General features: G+C 43.1%; 1 protein-coding gene across 1 annotated transcript in view; it reads right to left on the bottom strand.

Moving 5' to 3' along the window:
• KIAA1217 (KIAA1217 ortholog) overlaps positions 1 to 15,773 on the bottom strand; it is a 345,028-nt gene extending 329,255 nt beyond the window's left edge. The window contains exons 1-2 of the mRNA XM_090142968.1: positions 15,625 to 15,773; positions 54 to 151 (exon numbers count right to left, since the gene is read on the bottom strand). Coding sequence (XP_089999094.1) covers positions 54 to 117 — 64 coding nt within the window. The 5' untranslated portion in view covers positions 118 to 151; positions 15,625 to 15,773. The remainder of the gene's footprint in view (positions 1 to 53; positions 152 to 15,624) is intronic.
• Positions 15,774 to 17,508: the final 1,735 nt, after the last annotated feature.

Below are 17,508 nucleotides of genomic sequence, written 5' to 3'. Positions count from 1 at the left end.
CATGAGACGTGTAAGACAATGCTGCCCACATTGCAGACAGGTGTCACACTTACCCAGCTCCCTACAGGGCAGTGCCACGCTCCAGCGAGGCGGCCGGGGACCTCTGCCATGAGGCATTCCGGGGCATTGCAGCTCCGTGCCTTTGGGAAACCTACAGCAGGAAAAAAGGATTTTAGAGTCCATGTGACAAAGTCCCTTTCAAAAGCAGCAGTTACATCCTTCCTGGCAGCTGCAGCATTGCCGCAGCTTTAAACACTGCACAAAACATATCATCAAGGTTGACTAACCAAAAAAATTGTTTGTTAAAATGCAATTAAAGCTGGAAGTACGAGCAGTTTAGCAGCTATACACACCAAAAAACATTGCAATAGTCACAAAATCAAATATTTTTAACCCAATAGTGACACCCCACAACAGCTGTCAGCAAACAGACGATCAGACTTTTACAACAGCAGTTGCCCTTCAGTGTTTGGCCACAGTGCTGAATTGACAATACGCCCAAAGAAACAGTGAACTCCAGGCATTCATATTAGCATCTTTTAGCTTTATTTTACCAACATCTGTCTCCAAGTTTCATGATTTTGAATAAGACCTTTACATCAAAAAGAAAGAAGGACAAAAGGAACAATCCCAACAAACTGGAATGTATGAGTTTAACCATTAACTATGCAATTAATGCAATTTAAGTTCACAGGGATAATGCCTGGAAAAAATAAGCCTTATCAAGATTCCAAGTCTACCAACACCTAATTTATAAACATGCAATTATTCCTTTAACTCACATCTGACTGCGGTTAAAGTCACATTTCCTTTACTTAAGGCCAATAGTGCATATTCAAAGTTTGGCAGGTTGATAATTACAGCAGCTTTTCTCCCAAAACTTTAAAACAAAAATATATATACTCTTAAGAACACTGCTTAATAGTAGGGAACAACAAATACTGAGTCAGCCGTATCTGAAAACCACTGACTGCATTAGTGAGAGTCCAGCTATCCAAAGAGAAAGCAAGAGGCAGAACACCAGAACCTCCTTGTTTCCATTTCCTTGCAGTACGGTGCTGCAATGCATTGCCTGACATCACGCCAAAACACACAAGAGCCCAGAGAACCCACAGAACCATGCCTGGGATTCACATGGCTGACACGCATGAAGGTGCACAGGTCAGCAAACCAGGAGGAATGGCAGCCAGAAAGGGTGGCTGGGATTATTGCTTCCAAACTGAGAACACTGCTTATTGAAACTTGAATACAGTCTACATAATCACACTTGACACGATCAAAATCTTTTGCATAGTTATTATTTCATGAAATTAGATTAGCTTTCTACTATAAGTGACAAACTGATTTTAAAAAATTCTTTATCTGACAATTACTGTAGTTTGAAGAATGAAGTATGTTCTCCTCATATAAAACAGAAGAGATTAAATTGCTTGAAAGCAAAAGATAGCTCAGATTCAATGAGAGTTGTGCCCAGCAACTCTGCAATAATTGCATACAGAACATAAACATACTTTGTTGAGAACTCATAATATCTAATCAGCTATAATTGTAAATTTTATTCTCCATTTGTAAGTTACCAAGGGAGCCAACTAAAGAACATGGGATGCAAAATAATACTCTAGCTGGGATATTTTATTAACATGAAGCTTCTACCCACCCCTTTCCTAATGCCTACAAGGCTACTTTGCTTCTGAATGTATTTTAATTGTTAGCTTCTCTTTGAAGGTATTTCAACTACAGTGAGAGAAAGGCTCTAATGAATTCTTATTGATGTGCTATTTTTCCAAACAGTTCTTTCATATTGTCTACAAATGTGTATGCTGGGATACAGATTTTCTGTTCATGTGCATTTCTGTTTCAGAAGAATGTCAATATTCTCACCAAGTGACAAGCTATCTGGAACTTTCTGAACTAACTAAATCAGCACTTTGCACCTCTCCTCTGCAAGGTTCCTCTCCTGGGCAAGCACATTTGCTAATGCACATCGTCCTCCAAACTCATCTCTGTTACTACTTATTTCTCAAATTCACACCCATTCTGAAGTCTCAAACCATGCTAACACCTGGGTCTGGTGGGTACTGCAAAAGAGAGCAGATGATGGGCACCTCACAGTTGGAGCAGCCAAAAACCACAGGCTTTATGGGACACTTCCAACATCACCCCTTGTCATGTCTTCCCTGTGACGGTATTTTGTCAGTGTCTAAGGTTTCACCATGACAAGGACACATCAGTAAGGCAATGTGCAGCACACAGCACAGCCCAGGCCTTTGTCTCCCAGTTCATTGGCCATGGGCAGGTATTTCAGTGAACTATCTGCAAAACCTGTAAGCTGAGCTAGCCAAAACTAAATATAAGTCAGAGGAGGAATAATACAAAAAGAGAAGCAAAACACAATGTCCTGGATATAGATAGATGTTGAGGTTTTGGATTTTTAAAAAAAGTTTAAATATGGTTGTTCAAAGCCAGGAGTCAAGTGAACAATAGCCCACTTACACCAGCTCTGTCACAGCAGCTACATGAATCTCAATAAATATATGAAGGCTAACAAGGAGAAAGAGCCAGAGGTTCACTCTGTTCCACATCTTAACTCTGTCGATAGCTGGGGGGAAGGGAAAAAATGTTTGCTAAGGAATCAAGCCATAATTAGCAGATTTGTTGACACAAGTAGTCACCTTGTACGCTAAAAATGCTTTTTTTACAACCCTAAAATAGTATAACAAAGTGAAAAACAAGGAAGCATCACTTTTCTGAAAACAGCAGCTGACAATTTTATACAGTGAGGAAATGCTATTTTATAATACGAGTAACGAGTGCCATATCAGCAATACAGTAAAGTTAACACATCGACACTGACAGAGATCATCTCTGCTCTCCATTAATCTGCATTCTTTACAGATGGTTATTCATGAAAATTAAGCATGAAGCTGAAAGGTTATCTATGGCCATATTAGCAAACATCTGCTTGTGATTCTGGTTTCATGTTTGCATGCTATTCTTGGAAAATGCAACCATTTTCGAGAAGTACCAGATGTGACCAAGTGTTCTTAATCGTAAAATATTCATTTTAGCAAGATAAAAGTTCACTGAAAGAGCAGGGCCACAAGAGAGAGCACATTCTCTGAACACAAGAGTAGTGACTGCTTTTTACTGCTACTGCCACTGAATACTCCAGGGGAAAAGCATTTCTGAAGAAGAAAAAAAGCAATTTATTTAGTGCGCCACTACAGATAATCACTCTTCATTTTTAAATATGAAGCACTGAAAGAAATAAATATGAACTTGGTTTCAACCTTAAAGCAGTGACATTGCACACTGCACGAGGTGAGCTGTCTCTTTGTTGTCCTGCAGTGGGATTTATAGTTATTTAGCCTCACACGGCGGGAAGCAACCTTCTGCAAGGTGACTTTGGGGACCTTGACTTACTCCCAGGTGACCCCCACAAGATCCCATGCCACTCACAGAGAGGAAGGAACAGATAACTTTGGGCTGGAAGGTGCTGCAGGCAGCAAGCTCTCGAGGGAGGCTATATGAGGAAACTGACGTAGGTTGAATAATTGGTTTAATTCTTTTAGAGATTCACTATGGTTAACCTAGTTCCTAAAAAGGTTTCTGCCCCCTCAAAATATTGTCCTTCGTTTGATAGCTATGGTCTCTAAAGGAGTAATGCTGCTAGTCCAAAAGAAATTTGTAGATAAAGGGTCAACATGATTGCATTTTGTAACACAAATCCATACGCATCCATCTAGCTCCATGCATATACATACAGACATGCACACAGATTCTGTTTACAAACTTTCACAAACTCCCTTCTTTGCCCAAGACAGCACTTTGTGAAATTAAAGATAAGAAAGGAATATAACAATGAAATATTAAGGTCAGTCAGCAGCATTTATTGTTCAGATGTGAAGATCTTCTTACAAAGTTGCATTTTAAATAAGGGGTCCTGAGTAACAACAACAAAATCACCACCAAGAAAATACATACACCACCATCACCACCACCAGCAACAACCAACCACCATGGCCACAACACAGCCAACCACTTCCAGCAGCTCAGACTGCCTCTGCTTGGTTTGGAAGCTCAGGTGAAACACTTGTGCAAAAATGTGTCACAAACTTTCAAGGAACACAATGCCAAGTGAAGATTCAAGGGTATTTATCAAAGGGGCTCAGCTTTCCCATGTGTTGTATCACAACAGAATGCTGCACTCCCAGCCTTATCTTCAGTCTGCAGTACTTCCAAGATTTATTTTTTTTTTATTAGTTCATAGATTTAATTTAATTTCAGACTGGCTAAGTGATAACTCTCATTAGGTTTAAAGTAAAACTAAAAGTGATGATCACAGACGTGTGTTATTAGTTGATGCTGTTCACGCATTCTTTTATGTGAGGAACACTGATCATCACAAACACCAAGCATTAAAACGACATAAATCATCCCTTTATGTAGAGAAGGAGGAGTATGATTTGAAGGACTGCTGTTTCTTAAAATATCAACCTAGTTCCCTTCACGTTCAGTATATTCTCCAAATACATGTTTTGCATTTTGAAGATTTCTCCATTAGAGGAAAATATTTCTTAAACAAGTAAAATTCTCATATTACAGGGCTCCTTGTGCTGGAGTTAAAAAACTACAAAGATGGTAAGTCTCATAATAAGACTGAGTTAAATCATTATTCTGAATCTCCACTGTCATTTTTTAGATTAAATTATTCATTTAGAAAACATACATTGCTGAGTTTTCAATCTATAGTATATATGTTCTATTACTGCATGTGTGATTCCCCTCTAAGATACTCATCTTTAACATCACGTGGCATTCAGAAGCTTTTTCCCTTTCAAATATTTGTCAAGTTACTTTGGATACACAAGAGTCTTTTGATAGGGAACAGAGATTCTTATAACCTCATAAATGCTCAGGCCGTACAGCTTCTTGAGGTGGTCAACAACAACATGGACAGGGAATAGAAGTTTCATTTCAAGTATGAAAATTGAGAAACTAAAAAATTCTTGTGCTGGTTTTTAAGTATATCAAGAAACTGCAACAGAACAGTAGAAATTGTTATTTTTGAATTCTAAGGATTATAAGCCTCCTCCCACTACTTCCCAACCTTCTCCCAGCACTGAGATGGGATTTATTCCCAGAAGCACAAGAACTTGCACAAGGGCTAAATTATGCAGAAGTGTGCTGGTGCGTACAAGAGGCAGGTCCAAGAAGGGGATTCTTGGAGTTACAACACATTAAACTACATAAAACTTAAATAAGTTTCAAAATATGTAAAATGAATTTCAACAATTGGATAAGCTATGAATATATTGTAAATTTGTGTGGTTTATGTGGTTTAACTGGACATAAGCCAGCAATGTGCCCTTGAAGCCCAGAAAGCCAACCGTATCCTGGAGTATTGTGCCCAGATGTGGAATCCTTAGTACAGGAGAGACATGGACCTGTTGGAGCATTTGCAGAGGGCTACAACAATGACCCCAGGGATAGAACACCTTTCCTATGAGGAGGATGATAGGTCAAGGGGAAATGGTTTCAAACTTAAAAGAGAGGAAATTAATATTGGATGTAAGAAAGAAACGTTTTGCAGTAAGAGTGGTGAGGCACTGGCACAGGTCACCTGGAGGTGGTGGAAGACCCATCCTCAGAGACATCAAGGTCAGGCTGGATGGAGCACTCAGCACCTGTTCTACTGTAGGTGTCCCTGTTCATTGCAGGGGTGCTGGACAAGATGACTTTTAAAGGTCTCTTCCAACTCAGTTCTATGACTGATTCTATTATTCTGTCTCTGCTGCTCTTTAGCATTCTTCAGGATATAGGAGTACTTTACTGAGCTCCTCTTGCAGAAGAGAGCAAAACAAAACAAAACCCCACTTATCTGGGGTGTGGAGAACAGTGTGTGAAAACTTATTTCCATTCTGGATTGTCTGGCACAATCTGCTAAGGAAGGGAAAGGATCAATGAGATCAGTGTTTGAAGTATTTGCATCACTCTACTTCATATCTCTGCATCTTAATTTTCTGCTTCCTCAGTGCCCTTTACAGATGTTTGTTCAGAAATTTTGAAATGTCAACCACAAAAATAAAGCTGGGAAGAAAAAGTAACATTTCCTCATTCATTAAAAGTTGCCGGCAACCGCAGCGATGCGCCGCGTGAAAAGAACCTCTTGTTCTGCCCGGCACACAATGCCTCGCGTAACCTTTCAGCCCGTCGGATGCATAGAACAGCATTGATCGCAGCGCCCCGAGAAACAAGGAGCTGCAGAGGAGGGAGCACAGCCGCAGCCGTTCTGCGGAGCGCAGGTCCCGTCCTCTGAGCACAGCCAGAGCCCAGCGCGGAGCTCCCTCCCGTGGCTGCAGGCGGAGACCCCACGCATCCATCCCTGGCTCCAGCGGGGGCAACGGGTGCTGCCCCCCAGTCTGGGCCGCACATCTCGTGCCCACGCTTCTTTTCCTTCTGCCTCTTCCTCCCGCAAACGGCAGCGCGATTTGCTCCTTCCTGGGCGAGGAAATTTAAAGCGATTCATCACTGCGCTGGATGGGAGTGAATGGTCTGATTCATTGTGAATGATATAAAGCATTCAGAGGTCTGGGCTTTATTGAGCAATCCAGAGACCCAGTGCTGTGCCAGAGACCATAAAGAGAATCCCTTGAAAGAACTGGTTACAAGCATTATGAAATTACAGAAGTACAGCAAGTTATAGGAACCCAGCATCTGCCCGAGCAACTGCTTGGCTGCAACTTTTCTTCTCCAGCATTTAGCATAAACCAGACAGCACCTTGAAATTAGTTCATAATAATAATAAAAAATTGACCTCACTGTAAATCTGTACCTACAAGTAACCAAGAAAGGGACAGGGATTTATTTTTTTTTTTTTCCACATAACCACAGAGGAAATATTTCCTGTATTTAGAGAACACAGTTTTCAAATTAAAAGAAAATTAAAACAGAATTAACGCATTCACTGCATCATTTGGAAACTTTTAAATGTCATACTGCAATTTCAATCATATCAGAAGCTAACAAACAGCCTTGGGTTCCTGAAACAGTACAGTTCCAGACAAACAATTCCATTGCATGTTGTGCTTGGTTAACATTAAAACAAGCATCAAAAGGAAGAATCTCACACCTTAACTCATGTAATGGAATCATAGAATCATTTGAGTTGGAAGGAATCCTCAAAGGTCATCTTGTCTGACTCCCCTTCATGAACAGGGACACCAGGGACAGTTCAACCAGGTGCTCAGAGCCCCAGCCAGCCTGACCACAAGTGTCTCCAGGGATGGGGCATCCACCACCTCTCTGGGCAACCTGTGCCAGTCTCACCGTAAGAGACTTTTTCCTTATATCCAATTTAAATCTCCCCTCTTTTTGTTTGAAACTGTTTCCCCTTGTCCTATCACAGCAGACCATGCTAAAGAGTCTGTCTCCTTCTTTCTTACATCCCCCTGTAGGTACTGAAAGGCCACTCTCAGCTCTCCCCAGAGCCTTCTCTTCTCCAGGCTGCACAGCCCCAACTCTCTCAGCCTGTCCTCACAGGGGAGGTGTTCCAACCCTGGGATCATTTTTGTGGCCCTCCACTGGACAGACTCCAGCAGGTCCACATATCTACTGTACTGAGGACTCCACATCTGGATGCAGTCTCCCAGGTGAGGAGCAGGATCACCTCCCTCACTTTGCTGGCCATTCTGCTTTTGATGCTGCCTAAGTTTTTACCCCAGCATTTTCCTTCACTGAGCTTCATCCCTCAGAGCTAAATTAGGAGCAGTGTGCAACCTCTGGCTTTTCAGTAGCTATGTCATACCTGCTTGAGGATAGATAACGCTGCTTATTAGCATGCTGACTGCTGATGTATTCATCATTAATGCACTACTGAAAATGGCAGCAGTGACAAACCTCACAGTAAGGCAGATGAACATGCAAGCTGCACAGCCAGAGACCAAATGAAAACTCAGTGGCAGACACTCACCAGTCCATTGCTATCAAACTAAGAAAAGCAATGGCTCTGTGCTTTCCTGCTCCTGCTCTCGTGATATAATAGCAGATACCTTCACCACATACTGTGCTGCCCAAGAAGTCGGTGCTCGCTGGGAGCTGATGAGTAGTAATTCCCCAAACCACAGCTCCACAGCACCTACAACAGAAAAACTGCTGGTTTGAGTGCAGCAAGATACAAGTTGACTTCGTGACTGAAAGTGCTTCCAATAACCTGCTTGTCTTTGACCTAAGACGACCTGAACTGCCTGTAATCAGGTCCCACACTCCAAAGGAGCAGAAGTGACTCAACAAATCAATGTTGGCTTTTCCAGGCACACAGCATGAAGCGAAACAAAGCCTCAGTGCCAGCTCCCACTACCTCACATAATGCTTTGCAAGTGACAGACTTTGGACTTCTCACACACCCATTACTTGGCAGTGCTGCAGATTCTAAATGCCGCAGAGACAGCATGTCAGGCACAGCCCCACACGCAGCATTTCCTCACCCTGTTCTCCTGTCCCAGGAATTGGCATTTTGGCTCAGCTGTTCCCAAAGGGGACTTCCCCAGCACCTCAGTGGAATGCCCAGCTTAGGGCCTGGCTCTCTTCTCCTTGAAGCAAAATGTAAAACCTCCCATTAGCTGGCAAACAGCGAAGGCAAGATCTGACACTAATGTACACACCAACCATACGGATTGAAGAAACCAACAAATCTTTCCCACTCAATTGCACCTCCGTATTATTTCAGCTTCTAGAAAACAATATTATGAAGTTAAGCACAGATCAATGAAAACTGATTCCATGGATAACACTTTGTATTTTACTAATTTTGTTAGGGTTTTTTTCCCATGTTCCAATTAAATCCAAAATATTCTTTATTATTGAGAGAAGGTAAAGTAAATAATTTTGAGAAGAGCATCTCCTGAATACTGTTGTTTTCCTCTATGTTTTCTGAAGAAAAATGCTTGAAAAGCAATTTATATATAGAATGCACTTTGTCTTCATCCAGCTTTTGCCTGGCCTGAAATAAAATAATGAATTGTTCCTACTGGAAGCCACCCAGATAACAAACCAAAACTCTTTTCTTATTAAGAACAGAAAAAGATTTTTGTTTGCAGAAAATCACAAAAATATAGGCTAGATTTTATGACTTTGTGATAAACATTAACTTTGCTAAATTAAAAAAAGGACCACATTCATTTCAAGCCCCCATATTAGGGAAACAATGTTGCCTTTTTATGGCTATCTATTACATACTAGCTGAATTTCAATAATCAATTGTAATTCAGCACCATATCATCTATTTATATCCGCTGCTCTCAGCCAACTGCAGATTACTGCACTCTTGAGAAGTTTGGCCAGGATTTCAGCAGAGCTGGCAAAGGCAGGCTGGCAAGCTCGTCGCCAATTAAAGCCTCTATAATGACTATATCAGCACGTATGAAACTGGGAATGTGACTGGACAAAGCACAGAAATCATACATTCGCACTTACAATGCGTGATTCCTTCACACTTCCCTCCAGTTTTGCTTTGCTGATGCTGCAGCGGTGTACAACAGCTGTCCCATCAGTTTCCAAACTGAAGACGTGTGAGCATTAGTTCTATGTTCCAATTAATGTTAAAAGAGGATTATCCATATTAAAGCATTGTTTATTAGAATAAAAATGACAGCAGAAAGCACTTCCTCACCAGATACGTAATAAATATCCAGCCAGAGTGCTAATTGAGTACTCCATGTCTAAGTAACAAACACATCTAATCCATCCTTGTGGATTTCAAAGTGAAGATGGGTGATTCTACAAGTTTTTCCAGCAAACATTTCTAAGAAAACTCCACATATACTCATAGCAATAAAGGACAGAAACTATTTCCTAGTATCAGAATCCAGGTTTTTGCCAGACAGTGCTCAGTCCAAGGTAGGATTTGTTGTTACCAAAGCAATATCCCCTCCCAACTCTCTTGCCAGCATGTGGTCTGTTTCACATGGCCACAAAAGGACCCTGCAGTTTTGCTCATTGCCATCCCAATACCCAGCAGTGATCCAATGCTGACTCCAACATGCTTATAGAAGGTTCTACTTCCACGGGATTACTATTTGTATTATTTTAGGTACAACTGCAAGAAAAAGTTCTTAAATCAGTGAATAGTGCGTCAGTGATGAGAAAAAAGATAATACTGATGCATTTCACTTAAAATAATCATCCAAGGACAAAAAGCTATACACAATTAGATTCTGAAACAATTAGTAGATGCCTAATTATATGCATTCTTGCCTATTATGCTGCACATTATACTTGAGTTATGCAGCAATACTTCTCATTTAGGCAATAAAGCTTTGTAAATTTCAAAGTTAGTACAGAATTGGGCAGCAATGTTGGTTATGCAGTAATTAATTTTACAACCTGCAAAGTTTTTTGACCTTCTAAGAACATATCACATATTGCAAATGAATAAGTAAATGCATATTATTTTTTTTGTTCCCCTGAAGATTTTCTCCAAGACTTGCGACTTCAACTGTTCCAACTGCATATCAGACACGAGGACAGAGAGGGAGCACACACAGGCACGAGCTGGAACTGCCTTAATATCACATCTGCAGAGAAAAGGAGTAGGAGGCATGTGTGATTTAGTGGGCATGGTGGTGATGGGTTGATGGTTGGACTAGATGATCCTACTGGTCTTTTCCAACCTTAATGATTCTGTATATGTTAGGATGGAAGTTATCCAAAACTCCTAAATCAGACAAGGCTAAGTTGCATTCTTCCAGAGCTAAGGCATCCAATAGCCAGTAATGTGAACATACAGTAGGAGAGCAGACTTCAGTCCCTAACACGAAAAAAAAAAAAAAAAAAGGTTGTACAAGCAAGCTCCTGGCCCCCAAACCTGCTTGCTTCAGCTCTTTTTTGCTGCTCTTTTTTACTCTCGCAGAGAGGAGAGCCTCAGGCACCTCATGCTCCTCACCACACAACCTGGCATTGCTAATGTCTCTTCGCAGGGCTCCTGCTCAGCCCTTGCAAAAATAAATGATCATGAGCACAAGGAGCACTGAAAACCTCTTTGGGGATACAGATCACAAGAAAAACTGAATGAAATGTAAGCAACATGTAGGCCAGCTGAGGAGTGAAATGCCAACTCTGGGGAGTTTGAGCAGCACAGAGGTGCATTTGCTAAAGTTGTGTCTTTCATCAGTATCCATCCACTGTCACAAAGCTTGCAAGGACTGCTCCAGAAATCCACCAGAAAGAAACCCGCATATTTTTTGAATCCTCACTGAGCACCAGCACAGGCTGCCCAAAGGCTACAGAGTCTCCTCCTTGGAAATCTGCAGAAGCTGCCTGGACGCAGGCTGGAGCACCCTGCTCTGGGTGTCCCTGCTGCAGCTGGGTGGGCCACAAGGACCCCAGGATCCCTGCCCACATCAACCACTCCCTCAGCCAAACTCACCACTTTTACAGGGAAACGATGTCTTGCCTCTCCCTGCTGAAAGAAGGGATACGAAAAAGTAACAGGCTAACCTGCATCTCCTAATTAATGTAAACATCTCCTAATTGATGCTGTTGTAAGACTACTCCCTTGAAGCAAAAAATGCAAAATAAAGAAATAAATAAATGCACTGTAAGGATAGGGTACTTTGAGGCCTAAAGTAAAAAAGATTAAGAATACCACAGAAGGAGGAAAGAGATACAAAAGATCAGAACTATATAGTAACAAATCTATGAAAAAAATTACTCAGAGGTCAAAAGATTTTATAGACCTACCCTTAAATTGCACAAAGTATCCAGCAATTCCTACATACTCCAATGCAATTCCTACATACTCCAATGCAATTCCTACATACTCCAATGGGTCAGTGAAGCATTTCCCTAGATGTACTCAATGGGAAGTAAAAGGAGGCAAAAGGCATAACACATCATTTTAATAACCCATTCAAAAAAGCAAGCCTTTACCAGCAAGCAAACCTTTACATTGCTCTGCCCCATTCCACTCTGTCCATTCCACAGAATCTGATTCTTCACCTGGCATTACCCACAATTCTGGCACAAATAATATTATTACACAGATCTGGCAGTTTGCCTGAGTGACAGCAACAAAAATCTCTGTATTTTCCTTGAATCTTTATATAAATTTCGGAGTTAATTCATTTCATGCTGGCTTAGAAAACTACTGTTCCATTATTTAATGAATTCTAAGGCAAAACATTCAAGAATATAACTAATTCCAGCTTACGTTAGGTGAAAAAAAAAAAACCTACTATTCAGCTGTTAAGAAAAAAAAATGAGAGTGTTTTTGCTTATATAAACTATGTATGTAAGTTTCATACATCTTAATGGCAAGCATCTGTGCAAGTCTCCATCAGATGACTCATGAAGACATCCTTTTCAGTCTGTAGGGTTTAGACATCTGGTACAACACAAAAATGCTCCTTTGCACCACAGTATAACACATTCAAGAAAAAGCTATTTGTTTCTTTCACTCTGAAAAAAAAAAAAAAAAAAATCGGTGATGTTTGCTGGAAAATGATGTTTTGAAAGAGGCATAAAGGCCCACATGCCTATAATGGGCTGGAAAGGCCCTCACCACCAACTCAGCAATTTGAATGTTTGGGAAGGAAAGCAATTACCACCAACAGCTCTTTGAAAGCTCAAGTCAGCAATTTCAGTATAATTACCAGGGAGCAAATACGTAGAGGTATCATGGCAAAGCAGCCACATGGGCTTTTCTAGCAGAAGAGACCACGAGTGAGCAGAGCATGAGATGTATCAAATGGAACCGAACTAAGATAATTAAACTGGGTCTCCTCTGCAGGCCTGAGCTTCTGCCCACCACTACCATGATGTCAACCACATGACACATGTCAACCATGACACAATTTGTTGTGATGAGCCAAGCCAGACAGAAAGTCCTCATTAATCTCATTCTGGGTGGTGATGCACTGGAACAGGTTGCCCAAGGAGGTTGTGGATGCCCCATCCCTGGAGGCATTCAAGGCCAGGCTGGATGTGGCTCTGGGCAGCCTGGTCTGCTGGCTGGTGACTCTGCACATAGCAGGGGGGTTGAAACCAGATGATCATTGTGGTCCTTTTCAACTCAGGCCATTCTGATTCTATGATTCTTCCCTGCCTGCTAGCATTACTTCCATCCCATTTTCCCAGTTATTTCTTCTGTTTCCTCCCCCTTTACCTTGTTTTATGTCCTCTGTTTTCTGCCTCTCTATGCTGTCCATTCCCAGTGCCATGTTTGCCACCCCTAGTCTGCTTTCTCTTGTTTCCTTCACTGCTTATAATAACTTTTAATTGCTGCCTGCAAACACTGATTAATCAAGACAGCAATTTAAAGATAAGACTTGCAGATTTCATTGACTACTGTATCTATAAAACAATCTGAAAACACTTAGGCTGTCAGTACGCGTTTAAATTTTTCCATACATACGTAAAAGTACCAATTGCCACAGGAAGGCAACAGACTATCCTACATATGTGTATGTATATGAAAATTCCACACTAGGATTTAGAACAAGACTGAGAACCAAGCATCCTCATTTTCCACTGAGTGAAAGACAAGCTTCAAAATCATTAACTGTCTCCTTTGCCTTACAGCAAGAGGTCATGGCAAATGTCAAACACAAGAGAGCTGTTCAATTAAGGGCAACCTTACAAAATCCAAACCGTTACCAACAGCAGCCTGGACGTCATCCTTGCCCCAGCAAAGCCACCGCCCCGACAGAAGCTATTACACAAGAGTCTGCACTTGAGAACTGCCAAGCTTTAATCTTCAATGAAGAGAAATGAATGTATTCTCTTGAGAAACAATTCTGCCATACCAGAGCAGTGGTTTCTTAGGAATCAAGGGGGAAAAAAAAAGAAGAAAAAAAAAGAGAGAGAAAGAAAAAAAGACAAGCTAACTTTTTCCACCTCTTCCAATTGCTTTTACCAAAAGCTACACGTATGGCATAACAGCACTGTAATTTATCCCAAAGCAATAAACAGGAAATTGCTATTTCAAATAGCAAAAGTAAATAGATGTTCTGAATTGCTAACTTGCCATCTATCTGTTGTCAGGAAAAGAAAGAGATGACTGAATACAAAAGCAATGCTTTCTGGGGTGGGGAGGGGAAGACATTCTGGAAAAAAAGTAACTAAATCTGGTAGTTTTCTCCAATGGCAGTTTTATTGTTGAATGTTGAATGCTTCAGAAAACATAGCCCATCTAAGCTATAGTAAATTGTCAAAATAGTTTTAGAATAATTTATCTGCAGAACAAGAGGCAGAGAAAAAAAAAGAAAAGAAAAAAAGAAGAAAAAAAGAAAAAAAACCTGATAGTTCCAGGCACAGTAGCACAAAAAAATGCTCAGTACTGATCCACCTCCTGCAACTTTGCAATGATGTGTGGATAAAGGCTTCGTAAAACCCACAAACCTGAACTGTGACTTGATGTAAATGTCTCCGGCCCTCAGCACATCAATCAGAGCCCCAGGTCCGCAATACAGGGTCAGAGCTCCTGGCTGCAGGAGCTGTGCACTGCGAGCACTGCACCCTGCACAGGGTGAGTACAGCAGGACCAGCTGTGTGCACAGGGCTCCCTGTGTGCATTAGTTCGGCTGCCACCAAAGCCTACTTTAGGAATGAGAGATTAGATTATATTTCTCAGTAAACCTAGAGCTGAGGGGAGGGAAAAAAAAAAAGTTGTTATATTTAGTCAGAGATTTTCTAGCTTGGTCAACATATAAAACTGTAATTCTTAGAGGCTGATGATACGGACTTCTGCGCACTGCATCCTCATGATTCGCAAGGTCAGAAGAAAAATAAATAAGTATTGCGTTGATTTACACCCCTGATATGCAGAAATCAGCTTTCTATGTTTACACTTTAATGCTTACCATTACACAATATTTCACAGAAGAGTCCAACCAAGCTTTCCCAACAACAAGCAGCAGTTCCATCCACACAGACCCTCTGAGCACAAACCATGAGAGCCATCCGCTGCCGACTCCCCCAGGCAGCACACAGTGCTCATCCACAGAGCTCCGAGCAACTATTCTGAAACTATTGACACAGACAGTCCCAAAAAATGAAAACTAACAACAAACATCAATTCTTAAATGACAGCATGAAAATAAAGCATTAACCACAGCGCTTAAATATTCTGAGAGCCTTACGTCACTGTACCCACCCGTACTGCATGCAGCACTGAACTTTGCCAAGCAGAGACAAGTCAAATTGTGCTATTCTCAAAGTTCACAGTAGTTTTGCTCCAGGAGTAGCAAAGAGTCAGCTCTCAGCTGTCAGCAGATCCCATCCCAGGGCACACACACATAGAGCACTCTGAGCATCCTCCAGCCTCGCTCACACAGTACCTGCGAGCTGGGCAGCACCTCGGGACAGAGAGCCCTTAACTCGAGAAGATTTCTGTCTGTAGGGCTCAAAGGGAACACTTCCAACTCACACCGCACAGTCCTAAACGATTTTCCCCCCACTCCTCCAAAGAGCACAGTAATTCCGTTATGAACGTCTTCCAGCCGCAGTTGATGCATGCAACACAGCCTTCCTCATCATCAGCATTATTGGAGGAAAAGTCATTTTTGCCGTACTCCACGTTTACAAACAAGTAACTCGAAAGTTGGACATAGTACTAAGTTTACTCACAGGCAGAAGACACGCAGGGACGCGAGAGGCAGCCGGACCGGCTGAGGGACGCAACGCTGCGGAACTATCGGTACCGACCTCCGGAGCCCACCCGCGGCTCGTCTCCGGGGTGCCGCTCTGCGCTCACCGAGTTCGGCGGCCGCTCCCAGGAAGCGGCGGTGCCGCCGGGGGTTCGGTGCCGCCCGGGGGGTTCGGTGCCGCCCCGGGGGGTCGGCCCCTCAGCGTCCGCCCCGCTGCGCACCACCTGCCCCAAGGTCACCCCTCCCCGGGGGGAGCAAACTTTGGGGCGCGCTCGGCGCCGCGCTGCAGCGGGGCGGAGGGAGCGGAGCGGCGGCCGCAGAGAGGCGGAGGCTGCGCGGAGCTGCGCGGAGCCCTCGGTCGCCAGCTGCAACGCGCAGGGCGGGCTGCGCGCCGCTTCCTCCTCTTCCTCCTCCTCCTCCCTCTCTTCCCCTTCCCCCCGACGACTTTCAGTTCACCTGCAGGCAGCCCGGCTCCGCAGCTCTCCCCGGGACTGCAGTCAATGCGTCAGCGCCCTCCCCGCCCCGCGGAGGGAGCCGGGCCGGGGCCGCTCGTCCCGCCGCAAAATTTAGGGCAGCCCCAGGGCTGCGCGCAGTCCCCAGTGTAGGGACCCCTCGGGTACCAAACCCCTCCCCGAGCTCCCAGCCCCGAGGCGGCTGCCTGCGGCTGCCGGTAGGGATTGCCCCCGTGCTGTCAATCAGCTCCCCGGTGAGGGGCTATAAATATTTATCAGGCATCCTTATAGCCGCATCAGCGGAGCGCTTGGTTCGCGTGACTCAGAGCTCCACGAACGGCCCTACGCGCGCGGGCTGCCCCCGCACCCAGGGGGGAACGCGGCTGCTGCAGAGCTGGGAGCTTCGTTAACCCGGAGCCAACCGTGCCCCGGCACCACCAGCCTTCCTCCCCGCGCGGTGAGGCAGCCCGATGTTTGCTGGCCAGGAAGGAGCTGCTTTCTTCCGTGGGACTGTCACGTTTTCTCGGACAAACCAGGCTTTGTGCTCTAATAGAGATGGGAAGACACCTTAAGCCAGAATCTGAATGCACAGAGAGCCCTGAAATAAGCTCAGCTGGGATGCAGTGAACTGTGCAGCCCCTCTAGAAACTGAGGATAAGAGACGATAGTTACAAACTTTATACAGCTGCATCTGTGTTAAAAATAACGGGGGGTCACAGTACAGAAAAATAGTATGTATGAATGGAATGCAGTAAATTTGTCTCACTTTTTTTCCAGTTCCAAACGTAACTCTCGATGCTGAGCAGCGCACAGCCACGCTGCCAGGAGCTCTCTGAGCACGCGGTGCTTCTTCCAATTGCTGCCATCTTCGTCAATTTTGCTTATCTGAGAAATTTTAGAGGTAACACTGAGAAAGGTCGAGACTTACAAACCCTGCCTGGAAAGCACAAACTTGCCTTGGTTTGAGTTTTATTTTACAGGTGATGTTTAAAATGGAATTAGCTAGAGATGCAGTTTCTGCTTCTGCTTTCCTACACTTCGTGTTCCCAAGCAGCTGCCACTTCTGGCTGGAAAGTGGATGGGCTGAACTTGACCTTTCTATCCTGAAGCACACAGCTTTGTCTGCACAGATTTCCAGGGAAAAAGACAGAAGAAAAATAAAAAAAAAATCCGTCCATCACCAAAAAAGAAAGCACAAAAACTCACCAACCCAGCATCTATAGAGTTGCATAATCCCACTTAAATATGACCTAAATCTGCAATAGAACATCATTAATAAACATTCTTCCAAACTTCATACTTGCTAATCTTAATAAATTACAAATTGGCAGTTTGCCCATCTCTGAGATTTTAGAGCAGATGCTTTAGAGGGAGATCCTATTACTGAGCCTTTGGTTCTGCTGCATCCATGT

The sequence above is a fragment of the Phasianus colchicus genome, chromosome 6, assembly GCF_987193195.1.
Source record: "Phasianus colchicus chromosome 6, bPhaCol1.hap1.1, whole genome shotgun sequence".
Lineage (NCBI taxonomy): Eukaryota > Metazoa > Chordata > Aves > Galliformes > Phasianidae > Phasianus > Phasianus colchicus.
This window is presented reverse-complemented; position numbering and strand designations above follow the sequence as displayed.